Here is a 27,102-nt window from a genome sequence, read left to right on the forward strand (position 1 = left end):
ATCTGTAACTTTCACTCTATGCATCTGAAGAAGTGAGTTTTTTACCCACGAAAGCTTATGCCCAAATAAATCTGTTAGTCTTTAAGGTGCCACCAGACTCCTTGTTGTTTTTATGATATTTGTTGTTTTCTTTTAAAGCCCTAGCTGCTGGAATCAAGCAATTGGATAAGAATCTCAGTGTGCTTGGTTGCTTGCTTTCTTTCAAGTAAGTTTCTCATGGTGGCAGAGGAGAGCTTAAAAATGTGAACCCAGTGCACTCTACAGATTCAGAAACCAGAAAGCAAATAAAAAGAATCCCAAATGTATTATTATTAAGTAGGGCTGTCAGGTGATTAAAAAAATTAATTGCGATTAATCTCACTGTTAAACAATAATAGAATACCATTTATTTAAATATTTTTGGATGTTTTCTACATTTTCAAATATATTGATTTCAATTATAACACAGAATACGAAGTGTACAGTGCTCACTCTATATTTATTTTTGATTACAAGTATTTGCACTGTAAAAAAAACAAAAGAAACAGTATTTTTCAATTCACCTAATACAAGTACTATAGTGCAATCTCTTTATCATTAAAGTTGAACTTACAAATGTAGAATTATGTACAAAAAAACTGCATTCAAAAATAAGACAATGTAAAATGTTAGAGCCTGCAAGTCCACTCAGTCCTACTTCTTGTTCAGCCAATCACTCAGACAAACAAGTTTGTTTACATTTGCAGGAGATAATGCTGCCCACTTCTTGTTTACAATGTCACCTGAACGTGAAAACAGGCGTTCTCATGGCACTGTTGTAGCTGGCGTCGCAAGATATTTACGTGCCAGATGTGCTAAAGATTCATATGTCCCTTCATGCTTCAATCACCATTCCAGGGGACATGCATCCATGCTGATGACTTGTTCTGCTCAATAACAGTCCAAAGCCATGCGGACCTACGCATGTTCATTTTAGCTATCTGAGTCAAATGCCAACAGCAGAAGGTTGATTTTCTCTTTTGGTGATTCAGGTTCTGTAGTTTCCGCATTGGAGTGTTGCTCTTTTAAGACTTCTAAAAGCACGCTCCACACTTCATCCCTCTCAGATTTTGGAAGACACTTCAGATTCTTAAACCTTGGGTCAAGTGCTGTAGTTATCTTTAGAAATCTCACATTGGTACCTTCTTTGTGTTTTGTCAAATCTGCAGTGAAAGTGTTCTTAAAATGAACAACATGTGCTGGGTCATCATCCGAGACTGCTATAACATGAAATATATGGCAGAATACAGGTAAAACAGAGCAGGGGACATACAATTCTCCCCCAAGGACTTCAGTCACAAATTTAATTAACATATTATTTTTTTAACGAGCGTCATCAGCATGGAAGCATGTCCTCTGGAATGGTGGCCAAAGCATGAAGGGGCATGCGAATGTTTAGCCTATCTGGCACGTAAATAACATGCAATGCCAGCTACAAAAGTGCCATGCAAATGCCTTTTCTCACTTTCTGGTGACATTGTAAATAAGAAGAGGGCAGCATTATCACCTTCACATGTAAACAAACTTGTTTGTCTTAGCGATTGGCTGAACAGGAAGTAGGACTGAGTGGACTTGTAGGCTCTGAAGTTTAATATTGTTTTGTTTTTGAGTGCAGTTATGTAACAAAAAAAATCTACATTTGTAAGTTGCACTTTCATGATAAAGAGATTGCACTACAGTACTTGTATGAGGTGAACTGAAAAATATTATTTCTTTTGTTTATCATTTTACAGTGCAAATATTTATAATAAAAAAATAAATACTTTGATTTCAGTTACAACACAGAATACAATATATACAAAAATGTAGAAAAACATCCAAAATATTTAATTAATTTCAACTGGTATTCTATTGTTTAACAGTGCGATTAAAACTGTGATTAATTTTTTTTAGTTAATTGCGTGAGTTAACTGCGATTAATCAACAGCCCTATTATTAAGCCAATCTCATGATTTTGGGGCCTGACTCCTGATTTTGAATGCTCGGCTTTGGCAATCCTGAAATCACTCTGTAACATACATTCTGGCTTGAAGGCTGTATCAGTGCAAATCATTACCACGATTACACTTTAAAAGAATATTATTGTCCCCTTTGTAATCCCCATTAAACATTTAATAACATTCCTAGATGTCCAGAAACAAGTTATAAATTAAAACCTAGGCTTAGCATATGCTTTCATTTCCCCAGTGATTTATATACAATAAAACACCTGAATTGTCTATCAGAAGTCGAATTCAGTAGAAAGAATGCCTTTGAATCATATATAAGGCCTGATGCGCCAAGGTACTGAGTGTTCTCAACTTCCACTGACTACATTGGCAGTTGAAGGTGCTCAACGACATGACTGCATGTTGACACAGGATTCTGAGAACAGTGTTTGCATAATATCACAAATCTACCCTCAGGAGCAATGAAACCATCATGTTATCAGTTTGTGTCGTGACAGAATGAAATATTAACTGGACCAATGACCTCTTCATGCACCATCCTTAAAACAGTTACTTATGGAACATTTCTTTATCCTTGAAACCACATACAAGGCCTTGGAACAACATTGCATCCCCTTTCACAATCAAAATTGAAAGAAGTGTTTGTGGGGTATAATCATGGGATATTATTATTATTGTGTTTGGAATATGTGTCTGATTATTATTATTATATAGCACCAAAAGTGTGCTGAGTGTTTTATAGACAACTAAGAGCCGATATCCTGTAATTGACCTGGAGGGGTAGACCCCTATGCCTTGCCACAGTGAGTAGACACAGCGGGCTGAAACTTTTGGGAGGGGGGGTGTGAATTTTCAAAACTTTCCTGGAGTTAATCCATTTTGAATGATTGAAATATATAATCTGGTTTCATAAACGAATTGGTTCGAATAGCAAAAATCACCGTGGGGGGGGAGCGGGGGGAAATCTCATCTGTGTTTTGACCGTTGCAAGCAGTAAAACTTGGAGCCATTGATGGAATATCCTGTGACAAGGTGATCACTGTAGTGTAAATCCTGTTACCAGGCGAATGTGTGCTCTAGTAGGGGCTTTATTATTGTCTGGTTCCATGGAATCACTGTTCACATGTCTCCTCAGGTGATGTGCTGCTAACTCCCAGCACTGAATGGACCAGAGTGCGCCCTGTGCGCCTGTCCTGGGCAGGGTGACTCACAGCTGGCGGTTGCTACAGGCTGTGTCTTTAAATGTGTCAGCTCAGCCCCTTCGCCTTAGATTGCTGCTGCCGTCTCCGATCTATCTCCCTCTACCTCCCCCACCGTGCTCACCGCGCCTGCGCCACGGCTGCCGGAGCTAGGACTCTTCTCTCCTGCGCTCCGGACTCCGCAGCTCTTTTGTCTGAGGCTGGGCAGCGGCGGCTGCTCCCCGGATCGCTCCCGGCCAGCGAAGAAGGAGCCGGAGAGCCCGTGCAGAGCATCGGATCCCAGGCGCCGGGCGATTCTAGGGGTGACCCTAGCACCGCTGGCTCCTGTATACAAACAAATGGGGGGAGGAAGGCAACTCTTAAGGTGGACTTGCTCTTAAGGTGGAATTTTTTTTAAGGTGGACTTGCTCTTAAGGTGGATTTTTTTTTTAAGGTGGAATTCTTTTTGTTGTTTTTAAAGTGGACTTGCTCTTGCATCAGCGGCTTTGGGGTGGGAAGGGCTGGGATTTCATCATGGGTAGAGGTTCTTAGCACAAAGTCGGCAGGACAACTCCTCTTGATATCACTAGGCTGGTAGCAGGGGATGGGAAAGGCCTGTTGTTAGGGAACAGACGTCTCTCCAGCCTCTAACAATGACTAAACCCCAACCCTTCTCCAGGAAAAGGCAGCCCATGGAAGAAGAAGAGGTGGGAGTGAAAAGCCAGATGTTTAGCTGCCGAGAGGTTGATAGAAGAGAGACTTTACTTTTCCAACAAGTCTCCAGCTCCTGATTGTTCTTAAGGAGGGGGGTGGGTGGGTTGTTTTTTGTTTTTGTTTGTCATTAATTTTGGTTTTTAAACTCTATCAAATATTATTATTTACTACCAAACCCCTCTCTCGGATATATACTGGAAATCCAAAAGGATAAAGACATGGAGACAGTAGGAAAGTTTGAGTTCAGCAGGAAAGATCTGATCGGACATGGAGCTTTTGCTGTTGTTTTCAAAGGGAGACACAAAGAGGTAAATAGGTTTTGCTCTTTTGTCTGGGGAGGGTTTACCCCCTTTGTCTCTGGTTGTCCCTATGGTTCTGTACTGTTGTCTCGAATCTTAGTCTGTGTATTGTTTTGTTTATTACAAAGCTCCCCAGACAGGTTAGTAGCTAGGTGCCATGTAAATGCATATGCATTATTATATGTTATTGAGGGACATGTATATGAGCAGCACCCTTCAAAAAGTCTTTGTTTGTGGCTGGCCAAAATAAATAGAGTTTTAAAGTCAGCAACATACGCAGCAGTGAACTATCAATATTGGGTTCTGCTCTGGTGTCCCATAGAAACATAATAGATCAAAATAATCTGCCCCCAAACCACTTCAATTTCTGAAGTGTATTTGTGTTTATTAAATGTGTGGCTTTTAGAGGAGGGCTATTGTGGGTTTTGTTTTGTTTTTGTTTTTTTGGATCGGTTACGGTTAAATAAGAGGATACAATCAATCTGTGGATTTTTCATCATTAAAGCTCAGGATAAACCCTGGTTCCCAGAATCCATTTATTTGCATTGCTTAAATAAGAGGATAACTGTAGTATAAAGTACTGTAATAAGAAAAACCCAAACCTTGGGGCTTTTCTTTTTTGAGCTGACCAGTCTAATTCAGCAAAGGGCAAGTCTGAACAAGTACAGGGTATGTACTGGGATAGTGAATTAGGGCCCTTTACCAATGCTCTGTAACCCCTTTGTCAGACATAATTGTAATCTGGGAGAGACCCTGGTTTCTTAATGTCATTTAATACTGAAATTGACATTTATCTTTTAAACTATACATACACATTTAACTTTCAGAAACCTGGGCTGGAGGTAGCTGTAAAGTGTATTAACAAGAAAAACCTTGCAAAATCTCAAACGCTGCTGGGGAAGGAAATCAAAATACTTAAGGTAAAGGCAGAAACTACTTTTTCCTCTCAGAATCTCTGTTATATATATGCTGTTATTCATAGTTTAGCATTCCTGTCTTGTTTTTTCTAGGAACTGAAACATGAAAATATCGTTGCCTTGTATGACTTCCAGGTAATACATCTGATTACTTGAAGTATTTGAGGGTGGGGGGAAGTTGGGTAAAAAGTGTAGATCTTAGAATGTTTGGACAGATGTTCCACTTAGAGCCTACTTATATTAGGAAAAGTCTCCCCTTTGTAAGACAGGGAAATGTACTAACATGTCCGAACAGATCACTTATATTTAATTGTATTCCAGACCACAAACACTCTGATATAATTGCTGGGGAGGGGGGACCTACTTTGCTAATGTCCTTAGATATTGTGCAGTGAAGTTTAATTCATGGTGAATATGTTAATGTCTCATGGTGGCATTATAAACCCCAAAATACAGTAATTATTTTTGGCACTCCTGCCCCCCCCCCTTTTTTTTTCCCTGAGGGTGCACACACATTCCCTGTTCTACAATAATTTGAACGTATATAGGGTATAGAAGAGGGGTGAGGTTGACTTTGTGGGCTATGTTTTGTTCCGTGGATCCTATAAATTGCAGTAGACTTATTTTTAGAAGGTTTCTGCCTTCTGTAAAGTTGCTTTTTTCCCTCAGAGGTCAGCTCTAAGGATTGCTTCTAACAGGCAAGCGCTGATCCTAAGAGACCATTCTGAGGTACTCTGATTATAAAAACCAACTCTGCTAGGCAGCCCTCCCTTCTTACTGTTCTTTGGGACAGGTTTTATTGCACACATGATTATTATTATTATTATTATTATTATTATTTTTAGTGACAGTAGATTCTCAATAGACTGGAATCCTTTTGTGTACATATGCAGTTAGATCCTAGCATGGGAGAAATCGGAATGTGTATTTCCAGCCTAACCTCTCTTGTTTGGGAATGACAGCTTTAGTTGGTGCAATCAGACCACGCAGCACCAGGGTTGCTGTTTTTGTTGCTTATCTGTGGTTCAGTGTGTGTCACGTGGCCTGCAGGCCTCCTTGTTTGTTGACATTCGTCCTGCCCTCCTCCATTGGTGCAGCCAGCCTTTTGCATCACTGTGCAACGAGATCCCCAGCTGGGTGGTAGAGGCTGCCAGCAATGCCTTCTGGGAGCTATAGTCTGCATTCCTCACTTGGTATTAGTGCTCTTTTAGGCAGGACTACATTACCCACCATGCATCTCTCCTTGCTGGGAGATGGGGTAGATGCTGCATGGGGAGGTTATGCTGGGTCAGGTACAGTACTCGGGAAGGGAAAGGTTTAATGCTTGCATTTTTTTTTTAAGGCAGATGAGCATGGATTTTTCAGACCCTGTTTTTTGGGGGTGAGGTGGGGGAGTTGGGAATAGGATTAGTTCATGGCAGCATGTCTTGTTAGGGTGACCAGATGTCCCGATTTTATAGGGATAGTCCCAATATTTGGGACTTTTTCTTATATAGGCTCTATTTCCCCTTCTCCCCCCCCCGTCCCAATTTTTCACACTTGCTGTCTGGTGACCCTATGTCTTGTACCAAGAGCCCCACTGTCCTGAAAAGCCTGTTTCTTAAACCTGTACAGGATGTGGAGATGGTTGCAAAAAAGTCTTGCACAGTCACGGGGTGTGTGAGCTCTTTCAGTCTGTAAAGCTGCAGACTTGGAGATGCAGAGATACTGAAGGAAGCAGAATTGGGGGTGGGGGAGAGGTTGCCATGGGGAAGTGGGATCCCTGATTTCGTGTGTGTGCAGTTCTCCATTTGCACACCCTGCACCCCAATTACTGGTCCTGCCTCTAAATGTTCATTGCTGCAGTTCTCATTTCCTTAAATCGTTACATTGCAGGGTTGACACTGTCAGCACATTCAAAACGTTTTTGTTTAGCTCCTGCTCTCCCTAACTCTCTGGTGTGATAGAAGGGGGGGGGGGCCCTAAATAAATGTCTTTGAAAGGAGAAATTGGAGTGTGGTGGTTCTACACCCCACCTTGTTTTGTGGAATGGGAACATTTCTGACTGGTTGTATTTCTCTGAGAGCAAACTTGATCGCTTCATTTTTATTTCCCCATGAAAACAGCCAACTGCAATTACTTGCACTTTTATTTCCCTGAAGCATAAAACTGAAGATACTTTTCCCTCACTTTAGTATTTTTGGCCTTCGCTACTGTGAAGCTATAAATAGTTTTTGCTAATCTTCCTGTTGCGCTGTGGCTTTTGTTTCAGTTGCATTGTTGTAGTATTGGGTTTGTTTGTTTTTATTATTTCTCCTCTCCGCCACCCCTGTCACCAGTGGCTTCTTTAATTCTTACTCCTGTAAACTCAAGGAAATGGTTGAGAAAATCACAGAGGGTGTAAGTTAGTGATTGCACCCAAAGCGGATATTTTTGGTGGTTTTTTTGCATGTGAAAATAAAGCCTGATGTAATAGTAGATTTCTTCTACAATAACATTGAGTAACTCCATCAGGCTTGCTGCAGCAGTGCCACTGACGCCTATTCCCTGGCGCCATTATTTGCCCCCTTTCCACCTTCACCTCAGAAAACTGCTGCATTCAGTCCTTTTTGCACAGAGCTTTATGATATTGGATCATGAATAATAATAAAATAAGAGGTTTACTGGCATGACATTTGACATAGGTGAATATTTAATGATGCATAAGGAGACCATAGTTGAGCTTTTAGGAGCTTTGAGGGGAATGTCTAACCGTAACATCATTAAATTGGAATGGGCTCATAAAATGAAAAATATGTTCCAATTATTAAGTGCTCAACTATCATTGATGTGCTCAGCATGGTCCAGGGATCCCAACGAGACAGTCTCTGCACAAGGAGGGGATGGAATCGGGTTTTATCGAGTTTTGCCTTAAAAATACTCATTTGTGAGCACGTGCAGAATAGATCTGAGCTGCAAACCTGTCCTTGGAGCAATAAACAGTTGGAGACGTTGAATTTTGGGTTTGCCCTAAATCAAAGTGTGTTACTCCCATTGAATGATCACAGATTCTTAGCCCATCTTTTGGAGAGAGGTGTTTTGGGCACTAGCTCTTGGGAGACCTGGATTCAAGTCCCAACCTGTCACAAACTTCCTGTGTGACCTTGGGCAAGTTGCTTAGCATCTCGGTGCTCCAGCTCCCTATATGTAAAATGGGGATAAGAGCACTTCCTGTCCTCCCAGGAGTGTTGAGGATAAATGCCTTTGAGGTGTTGAGGCACTCAGAAAGTACTATAATGAGTGCAATATAAATATGTGGACGGGGAGAGACAGAGAGAGCTTTTACAGTGGAGAAAGTACTGTAGTTTGTCTCAATGATCTTTCAAGACACATAGATTTTTGCTCCTGTTTAAAACCCCTAGGGGAGAGCATCCCTTTCATTATCTTTCCTCTCTTTCCAAAAACCACTCATTTTATTGACCACCATTTCCTGGCTCCAGCTGCTTTCAGAAAACGTAGCTTGTGTCTCCGTGCTTAAGCCATGGATAGACCTTTTGTGCTGTTACCCTTTTACCTTTGTCCAGTGCAATTCGAACAGAGGTGCTTAGTGGCACGTGTGGTTTATAGCATATGGTGCCAATTTGCTGATATATCCTAAAAGCCTCACCAGATAGGAAATATAGAAAATAGAGGTCTTCAGGCTCTTTTTAAAGAGGGTGGAATGGGGTGTCACTCCTCAGGGCTGGAGGGAAGAGCAGTCTAAAGAGACAAGGATTTGGAGATAATGATGGCTTAGCAACATAAGGATCAGGATTGGAAATAACTAGGCTCCTTAGAACCAGGGGTTCGGCACCCGTGTGTGGATCAACTCAGCTTCCTCTGTTTGACGCTAATAAATTGAAATCCATGTAACTTGCTGGATGGGGGGACCTGTGTGATGAGACCTTAGAAACCGGGGGGATGAATATTCAGCTGTGGTGAAGGAGTAGTTGAGAGGAGTGGGAGTGGTAAGGTGCCTCTGAGTCTGCCTGATCTTGGGAGTGCTCCATCCTGGGCTGCTTCCTGCCAGCACTAGTTTAAAGGTGCCTGCAGGCTGTTGTTGGTGGCTGGGGTCACTAGGACACAGGGAAGCGTGGGTTGTGCCTTGTTTCTCACGGTTGTGTCCCCTGTGCCAGCTGCTCGGAGCGGTGGTGATGTAGGTGTTGTGTCACCTGAAGATTTCACTGTGCTGGCGTGATTTCCTTGTGAACAGCTCTGCTGGCTTCAGGGCAGCTTGTGCCGGTAACAAAGTGCAAAGTTGCCCTAACACAGCTACCCCAATGTCCTATACCCGTCCGGTCTGCGTAGACGCTAATGATCTTGATAAATATCAGAGGGGTAGCCGTGTTAGTCTGTATCCACAAAAACAATGAGGAGTCTGGTGGCACCTTAAAGACTAACAGATTTATTTGGGCATAAGCTTTCCTGGGTAAAAAAAACCCCACTTCTTCAGATGATCTTGTCCTTTATTGCAAAGAGAAGGGTTGCTATATAGATGCAATTACTAATTGCATTCAGGACATACACCTAATCATGCTGTTACTCCCACAGGGGACCTACTTAAGTAAGGGGGTTATTAATATTTTCAGTAATTCGGTGTGTCCATCACTGCAGCATCAGGCACATCACAGGGAAAGCAAATGTACCCCACACACCTCCTGGGTGTGGTGTTCTGTTCCATCTAGTGGCATCGAGACCACTTAGAGAGAGAGATTAATGAGTTTGCTCTACAGCCTTAGCTAACAGCCAGTTGGCTTTTAGCTCATGTGGTAGAGGCTCATGCACTAAGCTCCAGAGATCCCAGGTTTGATCCCACCTGCCTATGACCAGGGTCTGTCAGCGTTACACAAACATCGCCCACTAACTAGGAATTGGAAAAGAGACCCCACCTCAGTTCCCCACACTACCACAAAGGCTTGGCCGAAAAACTGCACCTCGCATTGGTTTCTGGAAAAGCAAGGAAATTCCACCACCTGGATCGAATGAAGAGGAGACAAAGAGCTGAGCGGCATCAGCCATCCTGATGGCCCTGCAGGACCAAACTTCCTTGCAGGACTCATGCACATTGAACAGACCATGGTGCAACCGGATGAAAGGCTGCATGAGAGAAGGCCATTGGGCTAGATGATCAGATATCCAGTGCCAGACACAGAAAGGAACAAAGCCAGCAAAGAATGACCTCATTCTCTTCTTCTGGAGCCTGCTTGTCAGGCAGCAATGCCTCATAGTCAGTGGGATCAAAGGCTAAAATTAGTGTGGGTGTTTGAATGGTGTCCTTTGCTAGAAGGAGATTGGCCAAGTGTGCAGCTGTGGCAGTTTGCCCACATCTTGTGTGTGATTCCCCCCATATAGTCTCTATTCTTTTGACTTGAAAATGGTTTTGTGTGATCTTGTTGTCCTTGGGCTTATCCTCATGCACTACAGGGACCTGCTGCATTGCTCTGGCATCCTTTATGGTGTTGGCCGAGTCCTGTATCACCAGCCGCAAAGCCACCGCTGTGCTTGGCAGCCTCAGATGCCAGCTAACATTGGGTCTTTTTCTCTTGAGGAATTACTTTTTGACATTGGTCTCTCAGGACACAGGACTCCAGTATGCCATTTGAAATCACTAAAAAAACAGGCTTTGGCTGAGAGGTGACACTTCTGAGGTCATTCAGGCCCATCTAAACCCTTCTCTTCTTCTGTCCCGAAGTGAAGTTGGCATATCGCCTTGTGAGTTGGGTGGCTCATGCAGGCATCTCTGGATGGCCAAACAATCTTCTCTGTGCCTCGGTTGTGGATGTTAATGGCGGGAATCCCTGCTATGCATGGCCACCCTCTCCTTCCACATGCAGGAAATACCCTGTTGACTGAAGATTGGGTCGGGCTTAATTGTGAAAACCTGGTGAAGATTCCATAGTCTTGTGGAGGAAGGTCTGAGAGTCTAGTGAATCATCTTTTCTGTATTCAGAGGGGTTTAACTGGTGCATAGGTAACTGCTTTTTATAATCTTGTGGAACCAACAAAAATAAATAAATAAAAGGTCTCCCAGATGTCCACACTCTTCTAAAGGCCAAGGAAACCTCTGGCAAATGTTTCCACTAATTATAACCCTCTGAATAGTGAGGTGATTTTTTTTTTTTTTAGATGGAGTGGCCTTCTTGCAATTTTGAAATTATAATCACTATTTTACTCACCATGTTCTTATAGTCCCATGGCTGGGCCTTCTACCTGTGTTTTCCTCACATGACGCCATGTCTCACATGAGCTGGTGACAGGGAGAGTTAATAGTCTCTGTAGCTTCCTTCTAGAAAAGGCAGCATTACTCAGCCTGTAACGAGGGAGATTAAGGGATGTCTCCAAAGAGTAATCGGAAACTGGCGTGTGGTTGTGTTTTGAATTGGACAGTGAAGCTCCAGTTACTGTTGAGGTGCTGTTCGTGCTGCTGGTGTTTAGGCTGTGTCAGCATTTCCATTATGACAACTTGCACTATGAAATCTTCGTGATTGGACTGTAAAAACATTTAGTCTGAATGGGAAGAGCAGGGGAGTTTGGAGGGCAGCCAGTAGCCTATATGGTATTAGAGTCCCAGGGATGGAGACAAGAGGGGAGAGAAGACCCCCACCCCCACCCCACCAGCTCATCTATGGTGTCACCTAATGGTGGTGGGGTAAAATCCTTACACCCAAGAGGAAGGGTTTGGAAAAGGAAGATGTGGCCTATGGAGAACAAAGTGCTTGTTACTCCCTGGAGAAGGGAGAAGACGGACAGCCCTTGCGGGAGAAGTGGGACCCTGTAAAAAGGCTGGGTAGACACAGATTTGGTGTCTCGTTTATTTTTGTTTGGGGCTTCTGAGGAGATTTGGCCAGTGGATCAAGTGTCCAGCTCACAAATTAACCAAGCCGGTCACAAACATTATCCTTATTTTACAGGTGGGACAAACTGAGTCACAGAGTGCTAGTGGCAGAGCTGGAAAATAACCCAGGTCTCCTGAATCCCAGTCCATGCATTATCCTCTAAGCCACTCATGCTTGAAATGTTGTGTCTGGACAGTTTGAGCATCTAGGTGTCTTGTAAAGAAAAGAAATTAGCATTAGGACAACAGGAGGAATTACGTCACCTGAGCTAGCATCTTAGTAATCAACTAGACATTAAGTATCACTTGTACGGAACGAAAGATGCTGAATTTAAAGCCATTATAGATCCTATTTAGCAAAGCATCTTACATCTACAAGAAAGGAAAACCTTCCTGCCCGTTCCAGTCCATCTTTGTATTCCCAGATGGTGGCAAGTGGGGGCTGCTGGTGAGGTGAGAAATCACACTGCAGGTATTGAGAGGTGAAGCGGCATGTACGCAGAGACAAAAAGATGTAGCGCCAATTTGTAGAGTCTCTAATCCCTTCTTAACGTACACGTCACCAACAAGTGGGGAATCGTACTGACTGGAGGCTTTTTCAGGCTGGTCCGAATGTGTTTTCCTGTGAAAATCTAGTCGGCACATGATGTATCTTGTAACACAGCAGCAGCCGGCAAAGGAACATTGAGACAAGTTATTTCTTCTCTCCCATTCCTTGCTGTTAAACTGATGGACGTTTAAGGCTCTGCTTCTCTCTGGCTTCTGGCTGTCAGTTTTCTCGTATACAAGGCCCAGACTTGTTCTAAGGGAGAATCTTGTTTCTCTGTTATAATCCGTATTTCGCAATGACATGAAGTACATTTGATTTCCAGAAACAGACATTTGAAAACTAGGGATGTAGTAAATAGGCATAAAAAGGGACATTTACAAAGGCCAGTTAGTCAACCAATTCTCATTGACAGTTCAGTAGGAGTTGGGCAAATTACTCCCAGTAGTGCCTTTGAAAATCTTCCCCAAACGTCTATGATTGATTAGATTAAATTAGTTTAGGCCCAAGGTTTAGGATTTGCCATTTAAGTCAAAAAAATTTTTACAGAGCCTATTAACAGAACTGTGCTTATGAGATCTAAAACCAAACCTTTGAGGAAAACAGCTCTTTGTTTGGATTTAAATATACCTTCAGGATGTTTGCAATGGCAAGGATTCAGTATTGTGCTAGTGCAGGAGAACCAGAAGGAGAAACTGACAAGTGTAGTCTCACCACCTGATTACCCAGTGCCCTGTGTCTTGTGTAGGCACTTACGCCAGTGCCAAATAGTACCAGTCTGACTTGGTGGCATTTTTCACATGTTGCCCCAGTGTGAATCACTGCTCCAGGTGGAGAGGAGTGGGCTCGATCTCTATAACCTGAGTGATAGCCAGAAAGGAAATACGGAATAAATAGAGAAAAGCAAATTTAGATTTTCTGGGTTTTCGCATCACTGTTTTGAAAATTTTGCTCTAACACAGGGATTTCAGTCGACACCTGGCTTGGTCTGAACGGGACAGATTTCTTTTTACAAATATTGGATGCACCATAGTCAGAAACACCTGTTTTTAGTAGCTAACAGACAACTCCCTTTCCCACCCTAATTTCCGAGCATTGGAAAGTTCCAGCTGGATCAGGGCGCTGCTCCTTTTCCCTTAGACAAACTTCCTGCCCTTTCACAGCCGCTGCAATGATCATACCACGTGCTCTCGGACATTAGTGCCTCTCTAATACCTGGCCAGCTGAGGGCACCAACTGGTACAGTTGGCATCTCCGCAAGCCCCTGACATGATGAAACGTAGCTCCTATAAGAAGCCACTGTCCCAGGAAGTGGGAGTCTTGAACACACTCGGATCCATGTTTTCTCCTGTAAGCAGTAACTTAATGTCATCTACATCTCGGCAGGACTGCGGCATCCTGTCAAAGTTTGCCACTTGGTCTGTGGGTTCTTGCTGCGACACATTACGCTGTTGTTTTTTTTTTTTGTTCCTGTGGTTTGTGTCATAGAAGTGTCTCCGATGCAGCTTCCAGTGGTTGCTTTAGGCGCTTGTTCTGAGGGAGAGTCTTGTTTTAATGTTTGGGGCTCTTTTTGAGTGACTGACATGAAGTCTTCAATCGCTGAACAAGGTTTACCCAGGGCTTGAAATCTCAGGAATTTGTTAGAAGTGCTGCTTAAAACTTCTGTCAGGCCAGGGGCTGAGTGTCTCTTCAAGGTCTACAGCGCAATGTGAGCCCAGGGTTCAAACTCAGGCTCAGGTCTAACCCCCCTTCCATCTAAACACAAATTGCACTAACCCACAGCTCGGACCCCAGACACCCTGGAGGAAGAGGGTCTGAGCCTGAATCCAGCCGGGACCCAGGGTTCAAGCCCTATTGCTTTACAGTGTAGACACAGCACCACTGGACTTGTGCTGTGGGAGTCCATCGAAAGTATCCCACGTGCCAGTTTTCTTTGCCCTCTGGACAATCAAGTTTGGTGGACAGTCAAGTTTTCCCACATTGCACTACCAACAAAGGTCTAGAGTGGCCACATATTGGGAGGGTGCTACATATTGGCCACATATTGGGAGGTTGGACTCAGGTCTGCATGGTGCAGTGTAGATGCTGGAGCCCCTGGTTGGGACCCAGGGTTCAACAATTCCTAAACTGGGGTTGCAAATGAGTGTAGACGCTCAAGCCCTATGTTAACAAATCCGGGGTCTGCTAACTCGAGTTCTACTAACTCCTGGGCTTACATTGCAGGGTAGATATACCCTTACAGGCTACTAGGGCCTGAAGAAGGCGAGACTCTTGTTTGAAGGGATGGCTACATTTTGGAAGACTTGTGTTGGTCAGAAGATGATGGATGGTCTCCTTCAGGTGAACTGAGGTTTCATCTGGTTGGGGGCCACCAGGAAACCAGAATGGTGTTGCTTTCATTTGGCTAAGCTGGTTATTATGTCGTCTTGTGAATAATAATTAAATGGACTTTATGCTATTTATCTCGAGGGGTTTTCAACCAACGTGCAACCAGACACTGAGGAGAGCTGCCTAGGGAGTTATTTATATGTGGAGCACTTTCCTTCTTTTCATGAAATCCACTTAGAAACTTGAGAATTGTTTTTTCTATTGACTTCGGGTCACACTGTCCCATCGATTTCGCAAGCAGAGGGTACGTGGTGTGTGGAAGGGACACCACTGCTTTATACTCCTGCTGATCCCACAGAAGCCCATCTACATGGGTTCCCTGAGATCTGCAGGGGCAAGTGGAGGTGGCACTGTTCCTTTTTCTGATCACCTCCATGCTTCAGGACCTTCCTTCCACCAAGAAGTGTTCTGGGTCCAGCTGTCACTGAGGGAGATGGGAACATGCGGGCAAAGTGTGGCCAAGAGTCAGCATGGAAGTGTAATGCCAACAGATCCCGGTCGTTGGCGGGTGGGATTGAACCTGGGACCTCTGGAGCTTAGTGCATGAGCCTCTACCGCATGAGCTAAAAGCCAACTGCCTCTTAGCTAAGGCTATAGAACAGACTCATTTTAATTCTCTCTAAGTGGTCTTGGTGCCACTCGATGGGACGGAACGCCACACCCAGAAGGTGTGTGGGTTACAGAAGCACAACCCCTCTATGTGGGTGGTTGCAGGTCTCTCACAACCCAGTAAGATCTGGCACTGAGGTATTTGGTTTAATGCCCTGATTCTTTTGCAAACCAAAGCTCTGGATCTGGATACCCCTGAAGTTTGGATCCGAACTCTTGTACCTTGGTCGGACGAAGGCTTTTCTAGTTGGCTAGTGTAGGTCTTAATTAGGGTTAATTTGGAGTATGCTGGACCTGGATCCACCAAAACACTGGAAAATGCGCTCCAGGATGGCGAGTGGAGTCTGTTATGTGACTCCCAGCTGCTCTCTGCTTTCAACCCCCCACATAAGCTCTTTTGTTTCCTGGAGTATATGAGGTGATATGGGTGTCTCCCCTCCTCCCAGTGTAGGACTTCTGCCAGAAGCAGGTGGCAGCCATACCGCCTGCTGCATGCTTGGTGGTGCATTGCTGGTCCACTCCAGCTGCAGGGCCTGGGTCACAAAGGTCCTTCCTGAAACTTGCCCCTGTTGATATGTCTTTAAAGCTGTGTGTGGGTGCAGTGGCACTGCCGTGTTACCATATATCTGTGCAGAGAGAATGTTACATTCTTGTAAACCAGTTAACATTAACTTAGTGCTTTCTCCGCTTCGTCGTCCCCCCCACGTTTGTTTGTTTTGCATCTAAATGAATGTTTGCCTTCCCAATAGCTTGTCTAAAAATATTCCTCAATTCTTTACTGCCAGGGAAATGAAGGAGGTGCATAGTAGGAGCCAGGTGTGGGTGGGAGCCATGTGGACCAACAGGATAGCATGGGGACACTCACCATGGTGTTGCCGCATATTAGGCCAAAAGTCATGTGAATGTTTTCCAGCTGTGTTTATTTTACAGCTACTTAGAGAAAGGCGGTTATTGATAAGTGCTCCTGCTATTCAGATCAACGTGGCTATTGTCTCTTATCTTGCTTCAGTCCAAATGCTTGCATCAAGACAGAGCAATCCTTCCATAATACCAACCTTCCCTCCCCTTTTTAGAGGGTAGTCTATTCAGTCCGAGCTCAGAAGGTGGGAGGAGCGAGGTTTAACCATTTAGAGACATTCCCTCTTGTCTAAGGATGTAGCAGGTGCTGCTGCCAGGTTCCATCACCCAAATCCATCCAGCTGGCAACAGGGACCTACATACTAGCTGCAGGCTTTTCAGGCAGCAAAGGGACAGGACCTGCTAAATGGGGTTCCTTTCTCTATCCACAGATGATCTAGAATCCACTCCCACGATCTGCCTGACACTGAGCCAGCTGCTGAGTGGAGTGAGAGAGATGAAAAGACTATGGGTTTGTCTACGCTACAGTTAAACCCCTGTGGCTGGCCCATGTCAGGTGACTTGGGCTCGTGGGGCTGCAGGGCTGTAATACTGCAGTGTAGACGCTCGGGCTGGAGCCTGAGGTCTGTGACCCTGCCCCCCTTGCATCTACACGGCACTTTCACAGCCTGACACGGGCCAGCCATGGGTGTTTATTTGCAATGTAGACATACCCACTGTGTTCCAGAGGCAGCCAGGGCACCAGGGTCCACTGATTACACCAACAAAATAAAAGGGTGCGGTGTGGTGCAGGGCTCATCCACAGGGTCCCTGCAGAGAGCCGGGGGGGGGGGTAGGGTGACGGGTAACATTAGGTGGTGGTTTTTTGTTTTTAAGTTCAGTTTGTATCGAACGTTATCTTTCCCCACACCCATTTAGTAACCCTCAGGCTGGGCTCTGAACTGTATTGTAGTCTTCTCCTTTTGTTGGTGCAGTCAGTGGGCCCTCATGCGAATCTCATTCATAACAGATGGCCGATATATCTCTGGCTATCTTTACTCAGCAGCTGTCTCCAGATAGCTTGGGAGGCCAGGGTAAGCAGCGCATTCTGCATCTGTTGTTAGAGGCAGGAGCCTTCGCAGCCAGAGGAAAAGCTCCCAAGCCAGGAGGTCCTTTGCATCTGGGTTTGTCTGTTGGAGCTGATGGGGTGTTGGCTGCATGATCCATCTCCATAAGATTCCTTTCCACACATGAGCGGAAGTATTCCTGTTAGCAAGGCTACCTTCAGCCCTCTGGGGTGACTATGGAACTGTATTTGTCCTGTAAGAGAAACTGTATCAATAGGAAAAGTTTCCAAAAACTATACTTCATGGCCAATAAAGTGACAACCTCTCAGTGACTGTTTTATTAGCTAGAAGGTTTTTGGTGTGGACAGTGCTTTGTCATTCATCGATTTCTAGGCCTAGTCTATGGGAACTGCTTTGTCGAACATTTGGTTATGTACAGTAATCGTAGCTGTTCTGCCTGTGTGAACTTTTCTAGGCAGAGGTGGGTGGTTCGGGTAATCTCCAGGATAGGTTGTGTCTCCATTTGTTACTGACTCCATCCTGAATAGACTATCTCTGTAAATATAGGTCCCGATCCAAGCCCATTGAAGTCAATGGAAAGGGACTCATTGACTTCAGTGGAAGTTGGATCAGGTGCTTAATGCTTTTGTGAGGTACCTGATCGACAGCTCTGGAAGCTGACGTCTTCTAGGTCATCTCCACCAGCCTACATAAATGTCTTGCCTAGAGGCTTTGTTGTTTTGTAGCGTGAAGTTAGTTTACAATGGAGTCATATCATAAGGTTGTTTTGAACGTGAAGGCCTTTGTAGTCCACATTTAGTGACAACATTCAGGTGTGAATTTTACATAGTGGGGTCGGTTATGAGACCCCTACCAGTCTGGGCCAGACTGGTGTAGAGTTCTGTAAGCTGTTACTATTTTGGTGGTCTCCATGGAATGATTTTAGAGTCTGTGCACATCTGAGTTGACTGTTGTCTACATTGTCAAACCATCCTCACGATGGGCCACTGGTGAGTGTGTGTTTCTGGTCCCCGCTTTGTGCCTGATCCACCGAGGATGCGAGTCTGTTAAGGCTCCAGCCACCAGCAGGGATGCCTTGGCTGTCTAGCTCAAACTGTAGCATCTCCTGCTATTAGCTCTGGAGGTCCTGAGTTCAGTCCCTGCTGTGTGAACCAAGATGGCTGCCATCATGCTGGGCATCTCTGAAGAGAGACCAAGGATATGCTTGGCATCAGGCTGACCTACCCCCTCATTTCCCACAGTAGTCTGTTCAGGTCAGTGCTGAGACCCATTAATGGCAGATTTTTCTCTCCTTTGACTTCTAGTTTGTGTCTGAGAATGAGGGAATTTTAACAATAGGCCCCATACAGCAATCCCTGGTGACTTTCAAGATCTGGATTTTGTAGCTGTCAAATGTTTTAAATTCCTGATGGCAAAGTTTTAATACAGGATTAAAAAGCCATTTACACAAAGGCACTGAGCGTGTGAACTTCCTTGTCCATGCTGCTGCTTTGTATTTCTTTTCTACTCTGTTCAAACTTACTAAGGTCTTTCTATGAAAGGAAAGGTGGGCTATCTATTTTTTCTGGTCTCCTGTTATCACCAGTCCCATACAGACCAGTGGAAATAGTGCATTATTGAATGGCATTGTCATAGTTTTAAGAAAAATGACACCTCTACCTTTTGTCTCCTAACCATTGTGTTAAATTTGGCTGTAGGCCAGGCCCCAGGATAGAGACAGGAGAATGATGGCATTGTGAGAGCAAACATCCTTGATGGGGTTTTTTTAAAGCAGTGGAATGAGGATGACAAACTAGGTCAGGAAAAACTAATTTTGATATGTCTGCTTCACTTCTGATATGCCACCTTCCAGTCTGTCTGGAAGGGGAATTTAAAGGGTCACAATATTGTTAGGCCTTCGATGTTGTAACAAATTGAACCATCCTTGATAGTTTCCACAACTGTACGACATTACTTCAAGGATTCCAGCACAATGCTGGTCTACAGCAACTTCTGCTGCACAGCTTAATTAAAATCATATTTCCTTAACTATTGGTTTGTCTCTCCCAGTGCATGTGTGTTGGTTTGCAGACAATAGATTGTCAGTAACTATTTCCCTCCCCTTTCCTTATTTTTAACACCCAATTAAAGAGAAACTTCACTGCTAGAGTCTCTAATGGCAGAACTACAAATTGGGCAACAATCGAGGGTGATTCATAGTCCTGCTGAACGCCTTTGGCGGTGTCCCTCTGACACTACACCTGTACGCGTATTGCATGTAAGTGGATTGCAGTCAGTGGGCTGCTGTTGCCTGAGAAGAGGGCAGAAGTGAAGGTGCTGTCTCCATGTATTTTTTCCCTCCACTAGTGGCAAAATTAGCTGCTGCTACAGAAACTGGCAAACACGAGCCAGGGGCCCTAAGTAGAGCACCCTCAATGGCTTTTGTACACTAGCTCTGCAATGGACTAATGACCTGGAATAGTATTCTCGGGATTAACGTGCAAGTGAATGTTCTGGGCACTTCAGTTTGCCTCAAAGGGCCCACAGCGGTTGGTAGGCCCAAAGTCTGGGCCTGCTATATTTTTCTTTCTTTTGTTTCTTAATGAACAAAACCCACCTGCACTGGAGGGATCACAAGTGAAAGGAAACCGGTTTCGGTTCTGGACTTCCAAGGGTTTTTGTAAATGAGTTTTCAAGGGGAGAATATTAAGAGTCTTGTTAAACTACTCCATGTATTCCAATCCCAGTGAGTTTTCCCCAAGCAAACTGTATGACTGTAGTTTGGCGCTGGGGATCTTCAGCGTGATACCCCACACCTGCCTGACATAAATAATGCTGGGCTAAGGTGGCTAAAAGTAAGGAAAGCCTCCTGGTGTGTACTTGCAAACCCCCTCTAGATAACTAAATTTCAAATGCAGCCCTGCCCCAAGCCCCATTCAGTTTGTTCCCTGACCCCAGACACAGCCCTACTACAGAGGAGCTGGGAGCTATGCATCATAAATGGAAGAGTGACACACACACAGCATATTTTGGATTATGAATCTGTAGCTTTTTAAAAAATGGGAACGAGGGGAGACAATTTCACTTTCCATCAGAAATGATGGATGACTGCGCACAATCTTGGCATGAATTTGCCTCAAACCTGATCTACAGCAGAAGTGTCCTACTGCTTCCTAACGAGGTTGGAAACACACCGACAATGCTGTTGCTGGAGGAGGGACACTGTATCTCTTAATTAGAGCAGCGAGAAGCTTGCTGTCTGACGAGTGACTTTCAGGTATTTCTTTGCTTCTTCTGCCTCCTAGGCTGGAATGGTAAAACCTGAAGCATAAAGGTCACACTCTGTTGCTAGGCAGGTTGATTGGAGTCTTTCTCATATCTATCCAGGCACTTATATAGCATCTGAGCTGTATTTAAGTGTTGTGTATACACACCAACTACTGAACCAAATCCCTTTCTGTTACATTTCCACTGACTTCAAAACAATTACAAAGGTGGAAGACCAAACTATACAACTATACAATAGCTCCTGTCTCATCAATTATAAGAGGGTTTTGCAAGCATGTATGGTGCTTAACTTGCATAAACTAGAATATGCCTCCATCAGAGGATCTTGGTGTGCTACACTGGTAAAGAATTAATCCTCCCAACACTCTTGCTAGTTAAGTAAGCAGCGTTGTTTTACAGGCAGAGAGATTAAGTCACAAAGAGGTTAAAGGGCCTTGATTCTTTTTTTTCAGATGTTCTGATCTCTCACGGTTCCAGCTGAAGTTCATGACTATTGCTGGGTGTTCAGCATTTCTGAAAATTGGGTGCTGAGTGACTTGTCTCTGGCTATTCAGGAAGCTTGTGTTACATCTGGGAATAATCCCCAGACCTTCCGACTCCCAGTCAGTGCTGGAAGCACAGACGGTTTTGAATAGAATGTGAAAGCAGGTTGGGTCGAAGCGTGCACTTCTTTTAAATGCAGGGGTTGGAATCCAAGCCCTGTCTCATGCAGTTCTTGTCCTACACAGAAATGCAACAAAGACGCTCTTGAAAGTATCACAGTAAATTGCTCATGGGCCGAACACAAGAGACCTTTTAAAATTCAGCTTAGCCTGGTAACTGGAACAGCTGTGAAAGCCGCGATCTGCCAGCCCTTGGGTCTGGGGAGCACTTTGAACCTGGGGAGCCGTTGGAACACACACTGCCAGGCTGCTGATCATTTGCATCCCCTCTTAATACATTGTTGGGGGAAGGCCGCTTACTTTGCATGCTTCTGTTTCTTGGCTTCTAGGCATTCCAGGTAGTTAAAGGTCAACAAAAATATATTTAACTCTTGCTTGCAACCCTTGAAACTCTAAATGTCATTTCCACTACACATCTGAACCAGAACTACAAGAGGTGGGCGAGGCCTTGACAAAAGGAGCTGTTATGAGACAGACTTGACAGACTGCAGAGTCCTTTGAGCAGGCAGGGATGAAAGGAGCAATGAGGAGGGACTGGGGCTGCTTTTAAAGCTCAAATTTTGAGGGGAGGAGGGTGAAGATTGATGCCTTTTGAAGTTGAAGCCCTGCAGAGAGAGGGGGACAGTATAGCAGATGCTGAATGATTTGGTAGCTAAGGCTCTGGCCTGGGACAAGGTAGAGGGGCTCAGTTCCTTGCTCTGCCCCAGATGTCAAAGCACCTCCAGGTCGATAAGTCGTTGTTTTCAGTGCCCGGTCTTACTTGAGCTGAGAGTGGCTTTTAGGATGTGGACAGATATTTCCTCCGCTTGATTTAAGAGATACCTAGCAAGACCCATTTAAGGAGTCTGTAAATAGACTAGAGATGGGGACCCTGAGGCTTGGAGGGTGCAGAAGAGCCTCTGGCTGATGATTATTTAAGGTAACTTTCAGAAGTGACTTTGGTGCCTAAGGCTAATTGAAAGTCAGTGGGACTGATGCCCCTAAATTAGGCAGTTCTGAACAATGTTACCCTTAAATTAATAACATTTTTGGGTGTGTTCTTGTACAGGTGCCCAGAGCTTAAAATAGGCATGTTTTTAGCAACTGAATGCCACTGACTACTGAGTTTTGCAAATACTCTCAGAGTTAGTTAGCTTGTCCTGTCCCCACCCTGTGCTGTGTCTTGTCGTAGTCCTAGACTGTGAGTTCTCAGGGGCAGGGACAGTCTGTGTTTTACTTGTTTGTGCAGTTTCTAGCACAATGGAACTCTGATCGGGGTCTAGAGGCAGTACCTCAATAATCATATGTTAAAGGAGACACAGGAGTGACAAGGAAAAACTAGGGCCATTGTTAAAGAATGAATGTCACATCTACCTTGATCATTGTCCCATTTTTGAAGACCACATTGCTGGTTCCATAGAGGCCTGAGCAGGATTTGAACTCCTCCGGGAATTTGGAAGAGCTTGTATCTTTGGTTCAGTCTAGGTTGCCCGACTCTGATAGAAAATACTAGTGTAGTTACTATTATCATGGTTCTACTGAATCTGTTACTTCCTTCATAATGCCTGTCTGGCTTTTGCTGGGGCAAGGAGGTTGAGAATAACCCATTCATCGGGGGGTAGTAAGGATAACACCTCTGGCCTACTTTCTCATGATAATTCCATGTAGTTAGGAGTGAGAAGCTGCTAGCACTGAATTACTGTGTAAATAGCTGCTCCCTTCAATGTATTCTTCTAAACAGCCTTCTCCATTCCTAACACTGTTCCATAGGGCCTCATACTTGTATGCAGTGTACAAAGCCAAGACAGGGGACCGATGAAGAGGGCATTTTTAAGGCGGGAGAGAGCATTCCAAGGCAGTGCACATAACAAACTCTAGAAGAACAGCTGTCCATTTGGGATTTGATGCCTGACTTGGCTCTCACAAAGTTCCACATTTGGAGAGAACCATAGCCACATGCTGTCTTTAAATATTGCTCTATGTTCATGTTTATTTAGAAATAAGGCAAAAAAGCTACACTGCTAAACCAAGATTTCAATTTGAACTTGCAATCTGTGTGAACCAGGATTCCCTGGTGCCTTGCTTACATTGTGAGGCCTCAGAGGAAAGGCCAAACGCCATCAGCAGTCTGGGAAGTGTTGGTTTTCTGTATGTCCTTGATTACTGAGTCATGTTAGCCAGGATGGGAAATTAGCCAGGATGGGAAAGGAATGGTGTCCCTAGCCTCTGTTTGTCAGAGGGTGGTGCTGGACGGCAGGAGAGAGATCACTTGATCATTACCTGTTAGGTTCACTCCCTCTGGGGCACCTGGCATTGGTCACTGTCAGTAGACAGGATACTGGGCTGGATGGACCTTTGGTCTGCCCAGTATGGCCATTCGTATGTTCTTATGTTATTGTTAGAATGAAATGTGTCCCAGAACCTTACCTGCATCTTAGCTAGTGGTTCAGGGGCTGATTCTTCAAGAGCTCCTGGAATCCTTGATCTTTTTTTCCACCTACCGACTCCTTTAAGATAAATTTTAATTAGAACTGTCTCCAACCAAAAGCCCAAGATTTGAACACTTTGAACTTAATAGGAGTTTAGATCAACATTTGCATTTTGCCCTCAACCTCCACAATGGGCAAAACCAAGACTTTCCCTCCAAACACACCTGAGCTGGGGGGGGTTGAAATGCAGATCCCAATTCTGTGTCTCAGCACCACCTCCAATTCTGAGCTAAGTGCACGTTTCCTTCCCCCTTCCCCTTCCCTCACATAGGTGCTCCTTGTATGGAAATAGCTGCTGGTAATCCCTGGGAGCCCTAAAGGAGTACCAAGACCAAAGTCCGAAGAAGAGACTTGCATTGTTAAAGGGATATGCTCTCAGAAATGGATAACTTGCTCAACTCTGTGTGAAGTACTTGGCGCTTACATAGCATTTTCATCATCACACGTCATCTTCATGAATTAATCCTCGTAACGCCCATTGCAAGGAAGATATATGATAGTTTCCCATCCCCAGTTTGGGGATAATGAGGCAGAGATGAGGTTTTACCCCCCAAAACTACTAACTTACTTTTTTCTTTCAGGTGCACAATGGCTTTAACTTTTCTGATCTTCAAATGCTTAAATCTTCTTTTGTTTTTTTCCTTTTCCCCAGGAACTGGCGAACTCTGTCTACTTGGTTATGGAGGTGAGTAAGGCCTGGTCCACACTAACCCCCCACTTCGAACTAAGATACGCAACTTCAGCTACGTTAATAGCGTAGCTGAAGTCGAAGTACCTTAGTTCGAACTTACCGCGGGTCCACACGCGGCAGGCAGGCTCCCCCGTCGACTCCGCGTACTCCTCTCGCGGAGCAGGAGTACCGGCGTCGACGGCGAGTACTTCCGGGATCGATTTATCGCGTCTAGACAAGACGCAATAAATCGATCCCAGAAGATCGATTGCTTACCGCCGGACCCGGAGGTAAGTATAGACGAACCCTTATTCTGATACAGTGACAAAGCGGATAGACCTTTTATTTGGATAGGGCTTCCCTGTTTCATGGTCTAGTTGGAGCTCCTCTTGCTATCGAATCTGCAGGTGCACGTCCGTGAGGCTGAAGGGGGTGTGTGAAGCGCACTAAGTGTGACGGGTTGGATCACAGAAACCCCCTTGGGGCTGCCAACTGATGTGCCAAGACTACTACTGCCCCTGCTTTCCCTGCCAGCTTGGGATGCAGCACCCTGTCTTGTTGAGCCAGACACACCAGTCTGCTCCAACACAGACCCAGGGTCTGAACCACGTGCCCCAAGGCTGCAGACTTAACTGAAAGCAGCTTAAGAAGTGTACCTATCTTTAACACTCAGATGCCCAACTCCCAATGGGGTCCAAACCCCAAATAAATCCGTTTTACCTTGTATAAACTCATAAATTGTTCGCTCTCTATAATACTGAAGAGAGGTATGCACAGCTGTTTGCCCCCCTCCCCCAGGTATTAATACATACTCTGGGTTAATTAATAAGTAAAAAGTGATTTAATTAAATACAGAAAGTAGAATTTAAGTGGTTCCAAGTAATAGCAGACAGAACAAAGTGAACTACCAAGCAAAATAAAATAGAATGCGCAAGTCTGTCTAATACAGTAAGAAAACTGAATACAGATCAAAACCTCACCTCAGAGGAATTCCAGTAAGCTTCTTTTTACAGACAAGTCTCCTTCTAGTCTGGGTCCAGCAATCACTCACACACCCCCAGTAGTTACTGTCCTTTGTTCCAGTTTCTTTCAGGTATCTTTGGGGGGGTGGAGAGGCTATCTCTTTAGCCAGCTGAAGACAAAATGGAGGGGTCTCCCAGGGGTCTAAATAGACTTTCTCTTGGGGGTGGAGACCCCCTCCTCTCTCCTATTCAAAGTCCAGCTCCAAGATGGAGTTTTGGAGTCACGTAGACAAGTCACATGTCCATGCATGACTCAATTTTTACAGGCATCAGCCATTGTTTACATGCTACCCTGAACGTCCTTAGGTAGACTTCTTATGTGGATTGGAGCCTTCCAAGATTCATTGTCCTTTAAGTGTTTCTTGATTGGGCACTAATTTGCACATTCCTTTCTCGAGAAGCTGACCAAATGCTTTACTAAGGCTACTTAGAAATCAAGCAAGTACACAGCCAATATTCATAACTTCGAATACAACAATGACACATGCGTACAAATAGGATGAATAGATTCAGTAGATCATAACCTTTGCAGAGATATGTTACATGGCATATGTAGCATAAAACATATTCCAGTTATGTCATATATATACATTCATAAGCATATTTCCATGAAGCCTTATGAGGTGCACCGTCAAACTAAGTTCAAGCACAACAGAGCTCAAACACTAGGCTGTTTTTAATCTCCTTATTGCTGGAATGCCTGTTTAGCGCAGGCTTGACCTGGAAGACTTTTTATCTTGAAGGGGAATATATGTTACCACCTACTATTCACTAATGGGCAATTTCATGGAAAGAACAACTTCTCTACACGTTATAGTTGTAGAGCTGCCAAACCTTATATATACTCTTATGTTCTCTTCAAACTGAGATCTCATTGGATGTTTTCTTACTAGCGGGGGAGCATAATTGAGTGAGCTTTGAATACTTATTTGTAGTCACTCCCAGGTTCCTTTCCTGATCCCATGATATAAACATCATTATGGAGGGCTGGTCTACACTGTGGGTGGGGGGGGGATCGATCTAAGGTACGCAACTTCAGCTACGAGAATAACGTAGCTGAAGTTGACGTATCTTAGATCGATTTACTTTGGGTCCTCACGGCGCGGGATCGACGGCCGCGGCTCCCCCGTTGACTCTGCTTCCGCCTCTCGCTCTGGTGGAGTTCCGGAGTCGACGGGAAGCGCTTTCGGGGATCGATTTATCGTGTCTAAACAAGACGCGATAAATCGATCCCTGATAGATTGATTATTACCCGCCGATCCGGCGGGTAGTGAAGACGTACCCGGAGTTCCCATATTACTTAATTTGCTTCCTCTGTTCGTTAAATCTTTGCCACCCTGCCCAATGCTAACTTAAACTTTTGCTGTTCTCTTCTATTTCCAGTACTGCAATGGTGGTGACCTGGCTGATTACCTGCACAGTAAGTAAACCAAAGGGGAGGACATCCTTTATGTTTCAAAGGAGACATTTTGAATTTTTATTTGTTAGAGTTGTTGGAATTTGTGAAAGATAAGAACATAAGAATGACCATACCGGGTCACACCAATGGTCCATCTAGTCCAGTACCTGTCTTCCAACAGTGGCCAACACCAGACATTTCAGAGGAAGGAACAGAACAGGGCAATCATCAAGTGATC

General features: G+C 44.4%; 1 protein-coding gene across 2 annotated transcripts in view; it reads left to right on the plus strand.

The window, feature by feature from the left end:
* Window positions 1-3,322: 3,322 nt before the first annotated feature.
* ULK1 (unc-51 like autophagy activating kinase 1) overlaps window positions 3,323-27,102 on the plus strand; it is a 102,039-nt gene continuing 78,259 nt past the window's right edge. For both annotated transcript variants that reach the window (XM_024218294.3, XM_024218295.3), the window contains exons 1-5: window positions 3,323-4,167; window positions 4,986-5,078; window positions 5,169-5,210; window positions 24,426-24,458; window positions 26,849-26,885. In XM_024218294.3, coding sequence (XP_024074062.2) covers window positions 4,078-4,167; window positions 4,986-5,078; window positions 5,169-5,210; window positions 24,426-24,458; window positions 26,849-26,885 — 295 coding nt within the window. In that variant the 5' untranslated portion in view covers window positions 3,323-4,077. The remainder of the gene's footprint in view (window positions 4,168-4,985; window positions 5,079-5,168; window positions 5,211-24,425; window positions 24,459-26,848; window positions 26,886-27,102) is intronic.

Source organism: Terrapene carolina, unplaced genomic scaffold, assembly GCF_002925995.2.
Source record: "Terrapene carolina triunguis isolate 2854851 unplaced genomic scaffold, T_m_triunguis-2.0 Scaffold234, whole genome shotgun sequence".
Lineage (NCBI taxonomy): Eukaryota > Metazoa > Chordata > Testudines > Emydidae > Terrapene > Terrapene triunguis.